Genomic DNA, 19,816 nt, shown 5'->3' with positions numbered 1-19,816 from the left:
TGAAATTAATAATTTTCTTGACTATTATTCTGACATTTCACATTCTTAAAATAAAGTGGTGATCTTAACTGACCTAAAACAGGGAATTTTTACTTGGATTAAATGTCAGGAATTGTGAAAAACTGAGTTTAAATGTATTTGGCTAAGGTGTATTTAACCTTCCGACTTCAACTGTATATCCATAAAAATTATGACCGCTGATTCATGATTTCAACTGGCTGAGAAATGTAGCCTGCCAGTTTATCTCATCTCGATTCCCGACTCGTTCATAACTATGGGACAGCTGTAGATCGAAGTTGAAAATTGAAACAATGTTGCAAATGTCGGAGAAACAAACAGTAAGGTTTATACAAATCTGAGGTGGAGATTGTCACACCCTGACCCTAGAGATCCTTTTTATTCTCTATTTTGGTTAGGTCAGGGTGTGACTAGGGTTGGTACTCTAGTTTTTGCATTTCTATGTTGGCCTGGTATGGTTTCCAAACAAACAGCTGTCTATCGTTGTCTCTGATTGGGGATCCTATTTAGGCAGCCTTTTTTCCACCTGTTTTATGTGGGATCTTGTTTTTGTGTAGCTGCCTGTGAGCAGCCCAGAACGTCACATTTCGGTCTATATTATTTTTGGTGAGTTGCATATTTATTAAACACATGGAAGTACGCTGCGCCTTGGTCCATTCATTCCAACGACCGTGACAGAGATCACGTTTATGAATTGCCTGGCTGGGCTGAGACAGTGGACTGCAGTCAGATGCCACAGAGTAAATTTTAAGGGCATAGATTTATCCGGTGGTAACTTGTGGAACAGACACTGGTTGGAATGTGTTGTGTTTGTTACCAATCAGCATTCAGGATTAGACCCACCCATTGCATAACAAGAGAACTCATCCTAGACACCAGTGTTGTAGTACTCAAGGCCCGTCTCGGTCTCAAGACTACATATTGAGTGTCTCGGTATTGTCTTGGTGTCCGATACATTTGGTCTGAGACCAGCTGAGTAAAAAAAACTATCAGAAAAATGATCAGCTTCCATTCAGTCAGTGCATTAAACCACTTCCCCAGGTCAAATATATATATACACTCTTTTATTGAAACATTTATCTTATTGCCTATTAAACTGGGATTTTGACTTTTGTTCTAACATTACTGTCCTTTACTTTCATTGAAAAATATCCTCAAACTTTGTCAGAATTTTCTTCATTTAATGGCAGGGAAGAGTGGGGGAAATTCTTGAAAAGTTCATTCACTCAGAATTAAGTGAATGGCCAGAAACAAAGGTATTTGTTTCTGGCCATTTTGAGCCTGTAATTGAACCCACAAATGATGCTCCAGATACTCAACTAGTCTAAAGAAGGCCAGTTGTATTTCTTCTTTAATCAGGACAACAGTTTTTAGCTGTGCTAACATAATTGCAAATGTGTTTCCTAATGATCAATTGCTTTTCTTTCAAAAATGAGGACATTTTTAAGTGACCCCAAACTTTTGAATGGTAGTGTGTGTGTATATATATATATTAAATGTTGTTATTTTATAAATCCCTCATTGTTCCCATCTGTGCTTGGGTTGGCAATAATTTGTAGATTGGCTTTATTTGGCTGCAGTATGCATGTTTTCACCATTCTGAATGTCTAAAGAATCCAGATGTTCTTCTGAAATATGAACCCAGAAATACTGGACATTTTGAACTCTGATTGTGGTGGTGATTTGACAAAATTATAATCATTGTCTTGAATTAGACTTAGACTTTCTGGTCTTGGTCTTAATTAACTCGGTCTCCCCTCCTCTCCTCTCTGGTCTTGACTTTGACTCGATTCACCCCGGTGTTGGTTTTGAATCAGTATCGCCTTAGGTGGTCTCAAACTCTACACTGATAGACACTACCCAGATCTCAGAAATGATTTTATAGGCCTACAGAAAATATGGTGAACATTCCAATCTGAAGGCAAGTCGTTTGTTGTTTTGAAAGTGTATTTGAAATGTCCTAGTAGCTAGCTAACATTTTAGTTTGGATCTCGCGAGGCAGTTGGCATCAGTTGCCAGTGATCCTGCCGACCAAGGACGGGTCTGAGGAGCTATTTGGGGTTGCAGTTAGCCTAGCTGCTAGCTAGCTGCATATCAAGATAGCAGGATTTTCTTGAGGGCTTGAACGCAGGCTATGAAGCGGTTGGCCATTGTGGTAACAGCGTAACCTATGTTGCTAGCTACCATGACAAAGACCAAAGCCGGCGATCAAAGATCAACGACATTTTTCATTGAATCAGATGGCTTATTCACCACAACCGTTTGATGTTGCCAATTATTTTAATGATTACTTCATTGGCAAAGTGGGCAAACTTAGGCAGAAAATACCAACAACGAACAGTGAGCCATCGTATTCCTGCATAAAAACACTAATAATGAAAGAAAAGTATTGCAAATTTGATAGTGAATCGTGTAGCTGTTGAACAAGTTGAGGGGATTAAATTACTTAGCGTTAGCTTAGATTGTAAACTGTCATGGTCAAAACATCAAAATTCAATGGTTGTGAAGATGGAGAGAGGTCTGTCCGTTATAAAGAGATGATCTGCTTTTTTGACACCACTCTCCAAAAAGCAAGATCTGCAGGCTCTAGTTTTGTCTTGTCTTGATTATTGTCCAGTCGTGGTCCAGTGCTGCAAAAAGACCTAGTTAAGCTGCAGCTGGCCCAGAACAGAGCGGCACTTCTTTCACTTCATTGTAATCAGAGGGCTGATATAAATACTATGCATGCCAGTCTCTTGGTTAAGAGTTGAGGAGAGACTGACTGTATCACTTCTTCTTTTTATAAGAAACATTGTGTTGAAAATCCCAAATTATTTGCATGGAAACTTGCACACGCCTCTGACACACACACTTACCAGGTCAAATATATATACACTCCTTTATTGAAACATTTATCTCATTGCCTATTAAACTGGGATTTTGACTTTTGTCCTAACATTACTGTCCTTTACTTTCATTGAAAAATATCCTCAAACTTTGTAAGAATTTCCTTGATTTAATGGTAGGGAAGAGTGGGGGAAATTCTTGAAAAGACATGCCAGACATGCCACCAGGGGTCTTTTCACAGTCCCCAAATGATCAAATCAAGAAAGCGTACAGTATTACATAGAGCTATTATTGCATGGAACTCTGTTTCATCTCATATTGCTCAAATAAATAACAAACCTCGTTTCAAAAACAGATAAAGCAACACCTCACGGCACAACACCTCTCCCATATTTGACCTAGATAGCCTTTACAATTTTTTTTATGTAGTTCTGTCCTTGAGCTGTTCTTGTTTATTTATGTTCTGTATTATGTCATGTTTCATGTTTTGTGTGGACCCCAGGAAGAGTAGCTGCTGCTTTTGCAACAGATAATGGGGATTCTAATAAAATACCAAATACCAAATATATCAATGCAACCATTTCATATGAAGGGTTGTTTCTTGACAGGGCCTGTGGGTCTGTGATGGAGCATGGAAACCTCTGTATGGGTGCAGAAAAAACACTCTAGGAGACTCATTAAACCAGTTGTGAAATGTGATGTCTTACCGGGGGCAGCAGGGTAGCCTAGTGGTTAGAGTGTTGGACTAGTAACCGGAAGGTTGCGAGTTCAAACCCCCGAGCTGACAAGGTACAAATCTGTCATTCTGCCCCTGAACAGGCAGTTAACCCACTGTTCCCAGGCCGTCATTGAAAATAAGAATTTGTTCTTAACTGACTTGCCTAGTTAAATAAAGGTAAAATAAAAAAACATTGACTGTTCTTCCTCCCAGACATGAACCCACCCCTGAGCCCTGTAAGAAATGACAGCACTCTGAGAGCTGGGACCAGTCCAGATTCCATTTACAGGTCATGATTTAGAACATTACTCTATTGTCTAGAGCTGTAGGGTAAACTGTGCCATTGTCTTGCATGCCAACCACAACATTAGCTTGTCAGTGCCACTCTGATATATAATACTAGGTGATAGTATTTTAAAACACATAAGGTTGATGTCAAATTTAGCATCATACACAAATCCACATAAAAATCTTTCAGTTTAAGCTAGAGATATCTGAGACGTCCAGAAAGTCTGTCTTCTCACAAAATCGTCTGTAGTGTCCAAATGGTTTGGCCTACACAATAATATCACACTAATAACAACCCTTTGTGCAAATTTACATGGCTGTTGTTTGGCTCTAGGATGCCCACAGGCCTCAAAACTCATCTGAAGGCCCCTCTGGTGCCAGTTGAAAATATTTATGGAAGTACAGTATATATGTCTCTGTTTAGTGGGGAACAAAAGAGGTTAAATACATGTAAAAAGAAAATAAAAAAATGTGTGATATCTCTCAGATATAGGATAGACACTTCAGAACAAACTTCCTTTAGATTTTGGTGGGACTAGGTGTTGATCCATGTAGTGAGTGTATTTGTTTGGGCTAATAGCAGTAAGGTCAAAAATAATTTGACAGGGCTTAAATGTATGGGTTAAATACCAAACACTGAGCATTTGGAGATATATGTGACTGGCAATGACATCGAACAACTATTATGAACTTGACTAAATGACCTGAACTTAGTTTCAGATCAATTTACAGACAAAATGCAAGCGTATGAAAACTGTACAGAGCATCCAATAAAGTTGAAGGTAACACTTTACTTGGATAGTCCATCTGTATGTCATCGACAGACTATCAGTAACATTTCAACTAACTATCTGCTAACCCTAGCTCTAACCCTAACCGTAACCCTTATTCCTAACCTTAAACCTAAGCCTAACCTTAACCCTTACTCTAACCCTTATACTAAACCTAACTCTAAACATAACTTTAGCAAGCAGCTGCTTATCAACAGATAGTTTGTTGATAGTATGACAATCTGTAGTGCATCTAAAGATGGAAGATCCAGACTTTCCAAATAAAGTGTGACCAAGTTGAATAGTGCCCAGGTTTCATCAGAATAGTTTTTTTTACAGTGCACACAGTAAACATAATTCTACAGTAACCTAACCGATCCTTCTCCTCAACCTTTACTATTTCTTAATTTAAGATTTGCATGGCTTTTTATGGCTTTTCACAAGTATCAGAATAGAGTTATGTGCCAACGGGTATTTTCTGTACAGTACGTAAAACAATGATATGCTTTGTGTCCTGGGGATGTTGGCTAGAGTGTAGGCTAGAGATGTTTTAGCTGAGGTTATGTCCAGAAGTGAAAAGGTATGGATTTGACTTCAATGGTATATTTTTGTTTTTTATGCAGGCCTACTGTGAACAGTATAGGCACTGAGTAAACCTGTTCATCTTCTTAGTGTCTTGATAGTGTGGGAATTACTGGGTTAATCCAAATGCTACGTATCAAGTATACTTTGTTGTCAATGAGGCAAAGAGTAATTTGTTGAGAGGTACTTAACAACAAACTCCTCCCTTCTAAATGACCCGAGATTCACACCCAGATGTCACGCTATCTAAACCCTATGATTTCCCTATAATTTCTCATTATAAAAGTAACTGGAACAACCTTCAGTTTCAATCCTGTTCTCATCTTCAACTCCAGACGTGCCACTAGCGCCCCCGGACTTAAAACAACTTGCCAGTGACTAACTTTTCTATTTTCCACCCATCCTCAACTCCAGGAAGAGACTCCTGAGGTTGGAAATCAGACTGAAAACTGGTTGGTCCTCATCTTGGCTCTGTTTTTTTAATGTGATTCCCAGACTGTGATGTGGAGGTCATTAAAATGAACATAGAGGTATATAGAAGAATTCAAGTCTCAAATTGTTATTATATACTAACAGCACAGTGTCAGAAGGAGACCCACAATGTTTTTTCTAGTAGAGAGCTTGAACACACACACCAACATGTATGGCACTCTTAAAAAAGAAAGAAAATATGTTGTATTTGTTTGGCAATTGTATTCATTTTATTCTTTATCTTGATTGGGAGCTCATAAAGAGAGGGAAATTATACACACAACCATGTTTTCCACTGTCAAAAAAGGACCATTATAAAACCAGAAAGCACATGTACACTCACAAACACAGTCACATTCATGGTGAGAGGAGTACAACCAGACAACATGAGGCTGCTCTCTACTGTTCTCTTGCAATGAACACATGCATGCATGCGCACACCCACACACACACCCCACATACACACAAACCATTCCAGCTTGTTGATATACTCTAACACCCGAAAAACTGGCATAAACCACTTTGTGTGCCAAGTTTCTACAGTGTCTACATATCCAACCCTCAACATTCAGCTCAATAGGAGGCTACAGGGAGGAAAGACGCCCTGTTTGTCCTCACAAGACTTGCTTCATGCATAGATAGGCATACAATTTTATCTGAAGTGCCAGGAAAAACACTGGAAATGATACACCTCATAGCAGATGATCAGAACTTTACAGAACATACAGTACATTTACAATGTGGCATGCATTTCATGGTACTCAGATGAGTATAACCAGACAACATGAGGCTGGGGACTGTGTGGCTCACTCCTGCTCTCTACTTTTCTTTTACAGTTAAAACATCAGTATGTACTGAATTAAAACCTTACCTTGTGATGGCAGGTGTGGGTGCAGGATTTTGCTCCAACCAAGCAGAAACAAAAGTCTGGGTAAGGTTACGCCTCCCTAGTCTAGTAGCTAGTGTCGTGAATTTCCTGTAACTGGCTGGTATTGTCTGAATGAGACCAAGGCCTTTACCAATACCAAGGTGTTGTTCTGGTGAGACATTGCCTTAACTCATTCTGACATAGGGGAATGCCACACAGGGATGATTGTACTTCTAAATACCACTCTTAAATCTTTCTGACCCTCTTAAAGGGGCAAGCTGAGGTATGGGGCTGGAGAAATTGTTTACATTTACTTTGTTTACAAAGTAAAATAAGCTTACATTTTGGGCTCTGATGGGGTACGACAGTTGAGCTAAGCTCATGAGGCATTTATAAGTTCTTCAAGAATCATTGGGTACATGTCATTAACTTATAAGTAAAATAATTTATATAGCTACTGTAGATAACCGACTTAAAGATTTGAAATGGCCGTGGTCAAGGTGTCCTGAGCTGGAGGGAATAGCAATAGCAGAAACCAAAGAAGAGAATCCAGTATGCTAATGTAGACTAGTGCGTGTGTGTGTGTGTGAGTTGACTGTGTTATGTTACTACATGTTGGATTCTCTGTCAACTGTCACATAAAGGGAGGTAAATACCTTGACTGAGAACAAATGAAACCAAACCGCTTGAGACTTCCCCTACTAACTGTTCCAAATCATGCAGCAAAGAGTCATGTTAGAATTCAGTGTTTATATAGCAGCATTAATGAATGGATAGGATTGGATCTAGAATTTAGTCTTACTAAAGTTGTTGTTCACAGGTTCTTATGTGAGACAGATATCTATCTGGACATTCCTCCCTCAAACAATGATATTCTGTGTATGATAAATATGCAGAACACAATATTGGCACCTTGATAATGGTTGAACACAATACACGTATATTGCTCTGAAGCAACAGAAGAAAAAACGGTGAAAACTGAGTGTTCCTTATAATAGTGCTAAGTAGAAACAATGAGGAGTCATCAATAAGTAGTTTCATAGTTACGCAGAGAATCAATTCCCACTGGGCAAAAACTGGTTGCATCAATGTTGTTTAAACATAATTTCAACCAAAAAATGCAATCTGATGACAATGAATCAAATGTGGAAAACTGATTCGATTTGCAAAAAGTCTTCAACGTAAGGGAATTTAGTCTTTCTTTCACCCAACTTTTAACCTAAATCACATGACATGGTGACATTTTTTGTTTATTTCATGTTGAATTCACATTAGTTGACATTTCAACCAAATGTAAATAAACATTTGATGTTTAAATGGTGTCTGTGCCCAGTGGGTTGACCGATAACAACACACCAAAGAATAACAAGGGTTGTCCATGCTAGGGGTTTCCCACAAGGAATTCCAGGGGCGTCAGTAACATGTAAAGAGGAAGTGATGGTACTGTATATGTATGGATCTCCGAGTTAGTCTGTTTACCATCTCCTTGTTGTCATTGACAACAGTCAGAACAGCAAGTGGCTTGTGTCTATGACAATGGAGCAGGCAGGCCTCACTTCTCTTCTTCCTCTGCCTCTTCATCTTTTGTTCGAGGCACGGAGGTCAGCAACAGGGTGTCTGCGTGCACCTCCTCATCATCTGATTGGACCACATGGGTGTCGGTCCCGCCCCCGCTGGTGTCACTGGAACCAGAAGAGGTGGATGACATGCGAGATTTTGACCCCCGGTGAATGTCGCAAGTTGGCACACGCTCCCTGTAGACAACTTCTTTACTCTCGTCTTCCTCATCTTCCTCTTCATCGTCTACCTCTGGTGTGGGCCAGAGGAGCAGACAGAAGACATGAGTAGAAAATAATAGGAAAAGGAACAAACATCATGACACTGAGATTCAAGGCATAGAAATGATATGAAAAGACTGTAATTACCACTGAAAGGAATTTGTATCAATCCAGACAGTCTTTGTTGGGATCATTTGAAATGCCACTTACATTTACCATCCTTTCAAAGTACCTCACCATTTTCTCAGTGTTTTGTAAACAACAAGACGTCGTCAGTCGCACTGCCATAACATTTGAGATGGAAGTTTTATGTTCTGTTGATACCATCTCTATTATTAAATCAAATGCAGTAACAGACTGATGAAAAAATGGTAACACTATATTTGGATAGTCCATCTGTAGATGTTCTACAAACTATCAGTAACATTTCAAGTAACTATCGTGGTATCCCAGCAGGTCTACCCCGGGGAATGGTAATAGAGGGGAGGTACGTGAGGCGACGTTGACTCCCTCTCCTGGGAATACGGCAGATGGGCACCCCGACACGGACAGCTCCAAGTGGAGGTAATTAGGGGAAAGTGCCAACCAGGAGTGGAGGCCAAATAAAAGGAGGACTGTGGCACACCGCGAGGGAGAACGGGGAGAGACGACACCAAGCAAAAGTAGAGGAGAAGGACCAAACCAAAGTGATTTTCTTTGTTATGTTTATTTTCTGTCCTAGTAAAGTTGTTTTTGCTGACTAAAACCTCCCTGTCTCTGTGTCAATCTCTGCACGCTCAACCCAACACCCACGGTTAACCACACTATCTACTAGCCCTAGCCTTAACTCTAACCTTAACCTTTACCTGAGCACTTAATCTAAACCTTAACCTAACGGTAACCTTAGCAAGCAGCTGCTTATCAACAGATCTTCAGTTGTTTATCAACAGTTACTTATCAACAGACAGTATGACCATCTGTAGAGCAAATAAAGTGTGACCATAAATCCCTTGATGATAGGTGGGGCAAACCACATGCTTTCAAGTGAGCATTCCTCAACTGTTTGTAATGAGTTTCTAGTGGGTGTGATGGGTAAACCAGTTAATGACAGTAATATTGGCTATAATAGAGAAATAATGAGGTCTTTGTCTTCAGTATGTCAATGGTGTCTAACAAATAAAACTGTTCCTTTCATACTGAGTTATTGATATATATATAAAACAAACCAAAAGGTTTGCACCGATTTCCTCGCTGAGAGTCTCGATACCCCTGATCCCTCTCTCTCACCACAGTGATCTGATGCCAGGGTAAATAAAACTGTTCCTTTCATACTGAGTTATTGATATATATAAAACAAACCAAAAGGTTTGCACCGATTTCCTCGCTGAGAGTCTCGATACCCCTGATCCCTCTCTCTCACCACAGTGATCTGATACCAGGGTAAATAAAACTGTTCCTTTCATACTGAGTTATTGATATATATAAAACAAACCAAAAGGTTTGCACCGATTTCCTCGCTGAGAGTCTCGATACCCCTGATCCCTCTCTCTCACCACAGTGATCTGATACCAGGGTAAATAAAACTGTTCCTTTCATACTGAGTTATTGATATATATATAAAACAAACCAAAAGGTTTGCACCGATTTCCTCGCTGAGAGTCTCGATACCCCTGATCCCTCTCTCTCACCACAGTGATCTGATACCAGGGTAAATAAAACTGTTCCTTTCATACTGAGTTATTGATATATATATAAAACAAACCAAAAGGTTTGCACCGATTTCCTCGCTGAGAGTCTCGATACCCCTGATCCCTCTCTCTCACCACAGTGATCTGATACCAGGGTAAATAAAACTGTTCCTTTCATACTGAGTTATTGATATATATATAAAACAAACCAAAAGGTTTGCACCGATTTCCTCGCTGAGAGTCTCGATACCCCTGATCCCTCTCTCTCACCACAGTGATCTGATACCAGGGTAAATAAAACTGTTCCTTTCATACTGAGTTATTGATATATATATAAAACAAACCAAAAGGTTTGCACCGATTTCCTCGCTGAGAGTCTCGATACCCCTGATCCCTCTCTCTCACCACAGTGATCTGATACCAGGGTAAATAAAACTGTTCCTTTCATACTGAGTTATTGATATATATATAAAACAAACCAAAAGGTTTGCACCGATTTCCTCGCTGAGAGTCTCGATACCCCTGATCCCTCTCTCTCACCACAGTGATCTGATACCAGGGTAAATAAAACTGTTCCTTTCATACTGAGTTATTGATATATATATAAAACAAACCAAAAGGTTTGCACCGATTTCCTCGCTGAGAGTCTCGATACCCCTGATCCCTCTCTCTCACCACAGTGATCTGATACCAGGGTAAATAAAACTGCTTCTGAAAACAGAATCCCTATTTGCCATATGTCAGTTTGCATGAAAGAGAAACACAACAACCTTTTCTGGGTGATGCAGACATTTCACACATACACAATACAAAAGCAGGTTCAATCTCTTGTGTCATACTTCTATCTTTAGTTTCACATCTTAAATGAGATACTGCACCAATCAGATTGTGAAGTCTCTGTGGTTGAGGGTAGAGCAGCAGAGTTTTGTAAGAGGACAGGGATGAGTTGATAAACCTGTAGGGTCACAATGACAGGAGCAGGAAAACCAGAGAGATAATAAGGTTCCATCCAGAACCACTAGACCACCACTAAAACCCCCAATAGAGCCACCACTAGAACCACCACTACAACAACTAGAACCACCACTGGAAGCACTAGAACCACCACTACAACCACCACCAGAACAATCACTAGAACCACCAGAACTACCACTAGAACCACTAGAACTATCACTAGAACCAACACTAGAAACACTAGAATCACCACTATAACTACTAGAACTACCACTAGAACCACTAGAACCACCACCAGAACTACTAGAACCACCACTAGCACCAAGACTAGAACCACTAGAACTACCACTAGAACCACCAGAACTACCACTAGAACTACTAGAACCACCACTAGAACCATCACTAGAACCACTAGAACAACCACTAGAATCTCCACTGGAACCATGAGAACCACCACTAGAACTACCACTAGAAACACTAGAACCACCACTAGAACTACCGCTAGAACCACTAGATTCACCTCTAGAATCACCACTGGAACCACTAGAGCCACCACTAGAACAACTAGAACCACCACTAGAACCACCACTGGAACCACCAATGGAACTGATAGGCCTTTGCACTCAAGTACAGAACAGTTCTACATTCTAGTTCAGAAGAGACTGGTCATTGTTGGAAGTGTGCGACCATCCTCTTCTATCTGAATTTTTTTAAACAATTTTTAAAAGAAGCATGAAACATGAAAACATGTATACATTTTTGATATACTAAATATCTTAAAACGTCTAACTGTAAGTCGCTCTGTAAAATAACTTCTACTAAGTGACTTAAATGTAAATGCATGTCACAAAAAAAGTTTTGCAAGGTAGTCTCAACAGCACCTCATATACGGGAGGAAGGCAAAGTTTGTCCTCCAGCTCAATTGACTCCAGTTCAAACCCAGGGAGAATGAACAGGTAACCAATCAGATCTCTTGCAGTAGCAAGTACTTTTTTCTTTCGCATCCAATCAAATAATTGAATAATCTCACATGCTGTAGCCCACATGCTTGATTCAGAAGATCAATATAGGGAGAGAGATTTTTAATTCAGAGAAGAATACATAGACATTTTCAAGTTAGCTAAGCATACTATAGCTAGCATGTTTCACAATGGAGTTCATTTCAAAAGGGTAAGACTGTGTTTTTATTTGTGCTGCAATTGTGCATACATGAGCATGTTAGCTAGCTACTAGCTAGCTCTCGACTATGGCGTAATTTAGGGCTTGCTGATGCCAGACGTAAACAATGCACATTGGTGCTGCAATGTTATAGTGAGCGCAGGGAAATTACTAACAACTTGATGAAAAATATGATATTTTTTTCCCAAAAAATGTCCTCGATCCTCCTCAAATTCTAAGTATAAAGTCACTACTGCTTTTGTTACTTTTTTATAATGACCTGATTTCCACTCTAGAATGGCTAATTGTACATTCCACTCTAGAAAGAACATCTCTCCACATTTAAACCTTATTTTAAGAAACGAAGTGACCAATTATGGATCCCCTCCCCTAAAAGCACACCTGGTAAGTATGTTATTTATGGGGCTAGGAAGGTGGCATAATTACCTGGTAAAGGGGAGACCAGTGGGCTGTTGTTGGCCCCAGAGTTGAGGAACACATCCAGAGCTTCCTGGTCAGAGATGTCCATGAGATCCATCTGCTCCAGCATGTCCACGTTCACCTCCATAGAGGAGATACTGCCCATGGGAGCTGTATGGACAACACATCACACTCAGATACTGGCTGTATATCTACTACTTATCATTAAATCAATTATGTGCTGTTTATTTGGACTGGAATGTGCGTTCTAATAAGTCCATAGATTACCTAATAGAGGCTTATCCTTTGTGGACCAGAAGTCCCCACAATAATAGTAAAATAACCAACATTTTACCAAATGGGAAATTTTGTTGGTCCCCACAAGGTCAAATGCTATTTCTAAGGGGTTTAGGGTTAAGGTTATAATTAGGGTTAGGGTTAGGAACTAGGGTTAGTTTTATGGTTAGGGTTAGGAGCTAGGTTTAGGTTTATGGTTAAGGTTAGGTTTTTGGGTTAGGGTTAGGTGTTATGGAAAATAGGATTTTGAATGGGATCGAATTGTGTGTCCCCACAAGGTTAGCTGTACAAGACTGTATGTGGGGTGTGTGTGTGTGTGGTTGTGAGTGTGCGGGTGTGGGTGTGTAGGTGTGTGTGTAGGTGTAGGTGTGCGCGTTGAGCATCTCTTACGTTTCCTGCTGTCAATGTGCAGGTTAGCCGAGGACAGGAGTATGTCCATATCGTGCTGATACACCTCCTCAAAGAAGCGCTGTCTCTCCCTCAGCTTCAGATGCTGGGCTGAGTCATTGTCCAACACAATCTGCGAGTTGTCTGTCTCCACTAGCAATCAAAACATAACACATACAACCCAAATGTCAATCAAAATCCTCAACAGGTATGTGTTGTATAGGTTGACGTTTACATTATCAGGCCAACAGAGGGCGGTAAAACATCAACATTTTCAGCTTGGGACTACCTGAATGTATTGGATTGCATCGATATCAGTTTGAGAAAACCCATTTAAAACGTGGGATATACTCAGGATGAGGAGACCAATAACAATGCATTTCTTTGAACATGGAATAAAACATGTGCTATCACAGACTGGAACATGTTCCGGGATTCTTCCGATGATATTGAGGTGTACACCACATCAGTCACTGGCTTTATCAATAAGTGCATTGAGGACATCGTCCCCACAGTGACTGTACGTACATACCCCAACCAGAAGCCATGGATTACAGGCAACATTCGCACTGATCTAAAGGGTAGAGCTTCCGCTTACAAGGTGGGGGACTCTAACCCAGAAGCTTACAAGAAATCCCGCTATGCTCTGTGACTAACCATCAAAAAGGTAAAGCGTCAATACAGGGCTAAGATTGAATCATACTACACCGGCTCCGAGGCTCGTCGGATGTGGCAGGGCTTGCAAACTATTACAGACTACAAAGGGGCACGAGCCTACCAGACGAGCTAACTCACTTCTATGCTCGCTTTGAGGCAAGCAACACTGAGGCATGCATGAGAGCATCAGCTGTTCCGGACAACTGTGTGATTACGCTCTCCGTAGCCGATGTGAGTAGAACCTTTAAACAGGTCAACATACTCAAGGCTGTGGGGCCAGACGGATTCCCAGGATGTGTGCTCCAGGCATGTGCTGGCCAACTGGCCGGTGTCTTCACTGACATTTTCAACGTGTCCCTGATTGAGTCTGTAATACCTGTCACGTTCATTGAATGGAGTAGACCAAAGTGCAGCATGGTGTGAATCCATTATTTTATTGAATGACGAAAAAACACGAAGAACTCTTAAACAAAAACAACAAAATGAACGTGACGCTATGACAACAAGTGCAGACACAGGCAACTACACATAGACAATAACCCACGAACCACAATACAGAACAGGCTACCTAAATATGGTTCCCAATCAGAGACAACGACAAACACCTGCCACTGATTGAGAACCATATCAGGCCAAAACATATAGAAACAGACTAACTAGACATGCAACATATAATGCCCACTCATATCACACCCTGACCAGACAAAACATAGAAACAAACAACTCAAATAATGGTCAGAGTGTGACAGTACCCCCCCTAAGGTGCGGACCTCGGCCGCAAAACCTAAACCTATAGGAGAGGGTCTGGGTGGGCATCTGGCAGCGGTGGCGGCTCTGGCGCGGGACGTGGACCCCACTCCACCATAGTCATTACCCTCTTCAAGGGCCTCTTTAGAGTGGCGACCCTCGCCTCCGACCTTGGGTCTAAGACCCTAATTAAAGGCCCCACTGGACTGAGGAGCGCCTCTGGACTGAGGGGCAGCTCCGGACTGAGGGGCAGCTCCGGACTGAGGGGCAGCTCCAGACTGAGGGGCATCTCCGGACTGAGGGGCATCTCCGGGTTGAGGGGTATCTCCGGACTGAGGGGCAGCTCCGGACTGAGGGGCAGCTCCGGACTGAGGGGCAGCTCCAGACTGAGGGGCAGCTCCGGACTGAGGGGCAGCTCCGGACTAAGGGGCAGCTCCGGACTGATTGACGGCTCTGGCGGCTCCTGGCTGGCTAACGGCTCTGGCGGCTCCTGGCTGGCTGGCGTCTCTGGCGGGTCCTGGCTGGCTGGCGGCTCTGGCGGCTCCTGGCTGGCTGGCGGCTCAGGACAAACTGGTGGCTTTGACGGCTCAGGACAGACTGGCGGCTCTGACGGCTCAGGACAGACTGGCGGCTCTGACGGCTCAGGACAGATGGGAGACTCTGGCGGCTCAGGACAGACGGGAGACTCTGGCAGCTCAGGACAGACGGGAGACTCTGGCGGCTCAGGACAGAAGGGAGACTCTGGCGGCTCAGGACAGACGGGAGACTCCGGCGGCTCAGGACAGACGGGAGACTCCGGCGGCTCAGGACAGACGGAAGACTCCGGCGGCTCAGGACAGACGGGAGACTCTGGCGGCTCAGGACAGATGGGAGACTCTGGCGGCTCAGGACAGACGGGAGACTCTGACGGCTCAGGACAAACGGGAGACTCTGGCAGCTCAGGACAGATGGAAGACTCTGGCAGCGCTGGGCAGGAGGAAGGCTCTGGCAGTGCTGGACAGGCGGGAGCTCCTGTAGGGATGAGACGGAGAGACAGCCTGGTGCAGGGGGCTGCCATCGGAGGGCTGGTGCTTGGAGATGGCACTGGATAGCATACCGCAGAAACAAATCCACTCTATGCAATCTCTAATCTCTATATCCACACTGCTCTTTCCCACCTGGACAAAAGGAATACCTATGTGAGAATGGTATTCATTGACGACAGCTCAGCGTTCAACACCATAGTACCCTCAAAGCTCATCACTAAGCTAAGGAACCTGGGACTAAACACCTCCCTCTGCAACTGGATCCTGGACTTCCTGATGGGCCGCCCCCAGGTGGTGAGGGTAGGTAGCAACACATCTGCCACGCTGATCCTCAACACTGAAGCTCCCCAGGGGTGCGTGCTCAGTCCCCTCCTGTACTCCCTTTTCACCCACGACTGCATGGCCAGGCACGACTCCAACACCATCATTAAGTTTGCAGACGGCAAACAGTGGTAGGCCTGATCAACGACAACGACGAGACAGCCTATAGGGAGGAGGTCAGAGACCTCTACCTGCCATCCAGGACCTCTACACCAGGCGGTGCCAGAGGACGGCCCTAAAAATTGTCAAAGACCCCAGCCACCACAGTCGTAGACTGTTGTCTCTACTACCACATGGCAAGCGGTACCGGAGTGCCAAGTCTAGGACAAAAAGGCCTCTCAACAGTTTTTACCCCCAAGCCATAAGACTCATGAACAGGTAACCAAATGGTTACCCGGACTATTTGCATTGTGTGCCACCCCAACCCCTCTTTTACGCTGCTGCTACTCTCTCTTTATCTTATATGCATAGTCACTTTAACTATACGTTCACGTACATACTACCTCATTAAGCCTGACTAAACGGTGTCTGTATATAGCCTCTTATTTTCAAATGTCTTTTTACTGTTGTTTTATTTCTTTACTTACCTACACACACACACACACACACACACACACACACACACACACCTTTTTTCGCACTATTGGTTAGAGCCTGTAAGTAAGCATTTCACTGTAAGGTCTACACCTGTTGTATTCGGTGCACATGACAAACTTTGCTTTGATTTGATTTATGCGTTTCTTTCGCGAATGTAATTTATGCCATTTCACTGGAGCCATTCTGGAATCCAAAATGTGGGTAACAAATTGCAGTCTATTCCCAGGAGAAAGGGAGGACACATGTCCCAAGGCACACCTCCAGTCAGTCCTGTCTTGTCCTGGGCTAACCAGCTGGGGTTGTATAACTGTGTTATGTCCTCCTCAGCACACTCCAGTTACACTCCCACTGGGCTTAATGAGCTGACACTGTGACTCATGTCACCCCCTGTGTGTGTGACTGCGTGTGTGTGTGACCTTGTGTGTGTGTGTGCATGACTGCTTGTGTGTTTGTGTGTGTATGTGTGTGACTGCGTGTGCATGTGTGTGATCTTGTGTGTGTGACTGTGTTTGTGTGCATGACTGCATGTGTGTGTGCATGCAAATGACCTGACATTGGACTTGGCTGTGGATTCAGCTAAACATTTAAACACTAACTTATGCCATCTGAGTGGCCATCCTACTTCAGAGTTCTTATATGGTCTGTTTTCACGCTGTCAATCACAAGTGTCATCAATCAACACTCCTGATACTGAAGTTAGTAAGTTGTCACTCATTCCTTCTAGAAGCCTGTAATTCGCTCATTTGTTGGAGGCAGAGACCTTTTCTGGCTCCAGTTTGTTAGACCATCTGTTGATATAGGGGATATTACCATGGAGAAAAGATGCATTCAGCCTGTATATTTCATTAAAAAAGAGGTTGAGAATTTTTGCTGTATTTAACCTGTGAGGTCTGTCTGCTTTAGGAGGCAGGCTGAGAGTTATGTGTGTCTCATGCCATGCAGCCTGGATTGTGCCCTATGCAGAAGGGAACACCCACAAAACGAGGGGGGGGGGTCACTCTAATAAGAGAGTCACACAGGAATACCACGGCAACTAAGAGCTAAGAGACGGTTGATGATGACTTGACTGTACAGCTTATGTAAACTACAGCGCCCTTAGCCACCGAACCCACGGATCTGTCAAAGAGGTCCCACACATTGAGGCAAGCAGAAACACACACACACACACACACACACACACACACACACACACACACACACACACACACACACACACACACACACACACACACACACACACACACACACACACACACACACACACACACGCACACACACACATACACACAGAAACTTTGTTCTCCCACTCCCTGCATCTGTCTTAGTCCACTAATGATGTTTCAACATGTAGAAATATTAAATTAACTGGAATATCATCTAAACTTACCCTCATAATTTCTGTAAGTAGGCTGGCTCAGACAAGGTTCCACAGATAGATACGCACTAATCAGAGGCATGTGAATCTAATGTAATGAGTGATCATTGTATAATGAGCGTGGTATAACAATGATGCATTTTCCATTCATCTCTAAGTGGGCAACTTCAAAGACTGGGCTTGACGTTCAGGGCCAGTTCAGTCAAGGGCGATGAGACTGAGTCAGACACTGAGTATGGGAGTTCATTGTTCAACTTGCTGTTAGTGATTATGTATATGTCAAGACTCATCAGCCATGTAGAAGTATTTGGGAAACTGCTGTAAAGTATGTAAGTTTGGTAACACTTTAGTTAACATCCAGCGTCACAACACATTATGACACGGTCATAACCTGTTATAATATGATCATAACACTGTCATGACACATATATTTAAACCTGTTGTGACATATATTGCGTTAGTTTATGGCTGGTTGTGACAACAACACTATAGTGTAAAAACCCACAAAACCTAATAGTGTAAAAACCCACAAAACCTAATAGTGTAAAAACCCACAAAACCTATCACACAAGGCAAAACAATCCATTACACCATAGCCTACTTTTCAACAGTCTGTTTATGCTGTTTAACATTTTGTGAATTATCATTGTTATTGCTCACACATTGATGTCAGACATGCACCTACCCCAATGCTCTGTTGCTGATGACTGGGATAAATGCCGGAGCAGATTTCAGGTACAGGAGAAGACACCCTCTTTGTGACTGATGACTGACATAAGGGCATGTACCTGATAGGCCTATCTGGCTTATATGATTATGATGGCCATAATGCTTCTTGACAATGTGCTTTTTCTTAGTCTAAGTAAAGTGACACATGACGGTCATAATGCTTCATGACAGTGTCATAAAGTGTATTTTGACGTTGAAATTGTACGTCTTTCCATGTCCTGAGGACGTCGGGAAATGCCTTCAAAACCGGCCAATGGGGACAACAGTGAGTAATATTACCATCAATTGGGCTTGAATGTGACTGTGAGACCCCTGCTGCATCTGTGTCCTGATATATGCCATGCACCTCTGACACACTGTCTTATGCAACGGTCCACAATAATAAGCCAATGCATGGTTATACAATAATGCGACAAAAGATCACATAAGTCCCAGTGGCTTTTCTTCAGAGCACTCAACATTTCCACTGGGTAAGTGCTTTTGTTGACTGTTGAGTTTGGGTGCTCACATAAACCAAATATGCATTTAATGGAGGTTCCCATTCTCATTTGGTGATTGTGTCATGTTATTACTTTTATCCCACAAACTGTACTTATTAAATTAATGCATTTTCATGGTTACATGTTTTTCTTAATCTGCAGAGACCAGATGGTGAGGTCAGAATACTGCAGCCAGGTCAGAGTTCTGTCAGTGGTTGTTCTGTGACTAACACAAAGTTGAACACTCAGTTACAGTAGCTGTTGCATAGACATGATACATGTAAATCCATATAGTCTGTACCCGTCACACAGTATCTATACGTGCATTTCAGGACATATTCAATCCCTATCCCAGTCTGCTGTCCCCACATGCGTCAAGATGGCCACCACTGTTCCTGTTCCCAAGAAAGCTAAAGTAGCTGAACTAAATGACTATCGCCCCGTTGCAGTCACTTCTGTCATCATGAAGTGCTTTGAGAGACTAGTAAGGGTCATATCACCTCCACCCTACCGGACACCCTAGACCCACTCCAATTTGCTTACCGCCCCAATAGGTCCACTGACGATGCATTCGCCATCACACTGCACACTGCCTATCCCATCTGGACAAGAGGAATATCTATGTAAGAATGCTGTTCATTGACTACAGCTCAGCATTTTTTTAATTATATTTTATTTCGCCTT

General features: G+C 42.5%; 1 protein-coding gene across 1 annotated transcript in view; it reads right to left on the bottom strand.

The window, feature by feature from the left end:
* Positions 1-5,886: 5,886 nt before the first annotated feature.
* LOC135527532 (dysbindin-like) overlaps positions 5,887-19,816 on the bottom strand; it is a 33,470-nt gene continuing 19,540 nt past the window's right edge. The window contains exons 2-4 of the mRNA XM_064956032.1: positions 13,206-13,355; positions 12,546-12,689; positions 5,887-8,350 (exon numbers count right to left, since the gene is read on the bottom strand). Of these exons, the coding sequence (XP_064812104.1) occupies positions 8,094-8,350; positions 12,546-12,689; positions 13,206-13,355 (551 nt within the window). The 3' untranslated portion in view covers positions 5,887-8,093. The remainder of the gene's footprint in view (positions 8,351-12,545; positions 12,690-13,205; positions 13,356-19,816) is intronic.

This window comes from Oncorhynchus masou, chromosome 33, assembly GCF_036934945.1.
Source record: "Oncorhynchus masou masou isolate Uvic2021 chromosome 33, UVic_Omas_1.1, whole genome shotgun sequence".
NCBI lineage: Eukaryota > Metazoa > Chordata > Actinopteri > Salmoniformes > Salmonidae > Oncorhynchus > Oncorhynchus masou.
Note: the sequence above shows the minus strand (reverse complement) of the source record. Positions and strands in the feature narration are given on the sequence as shown.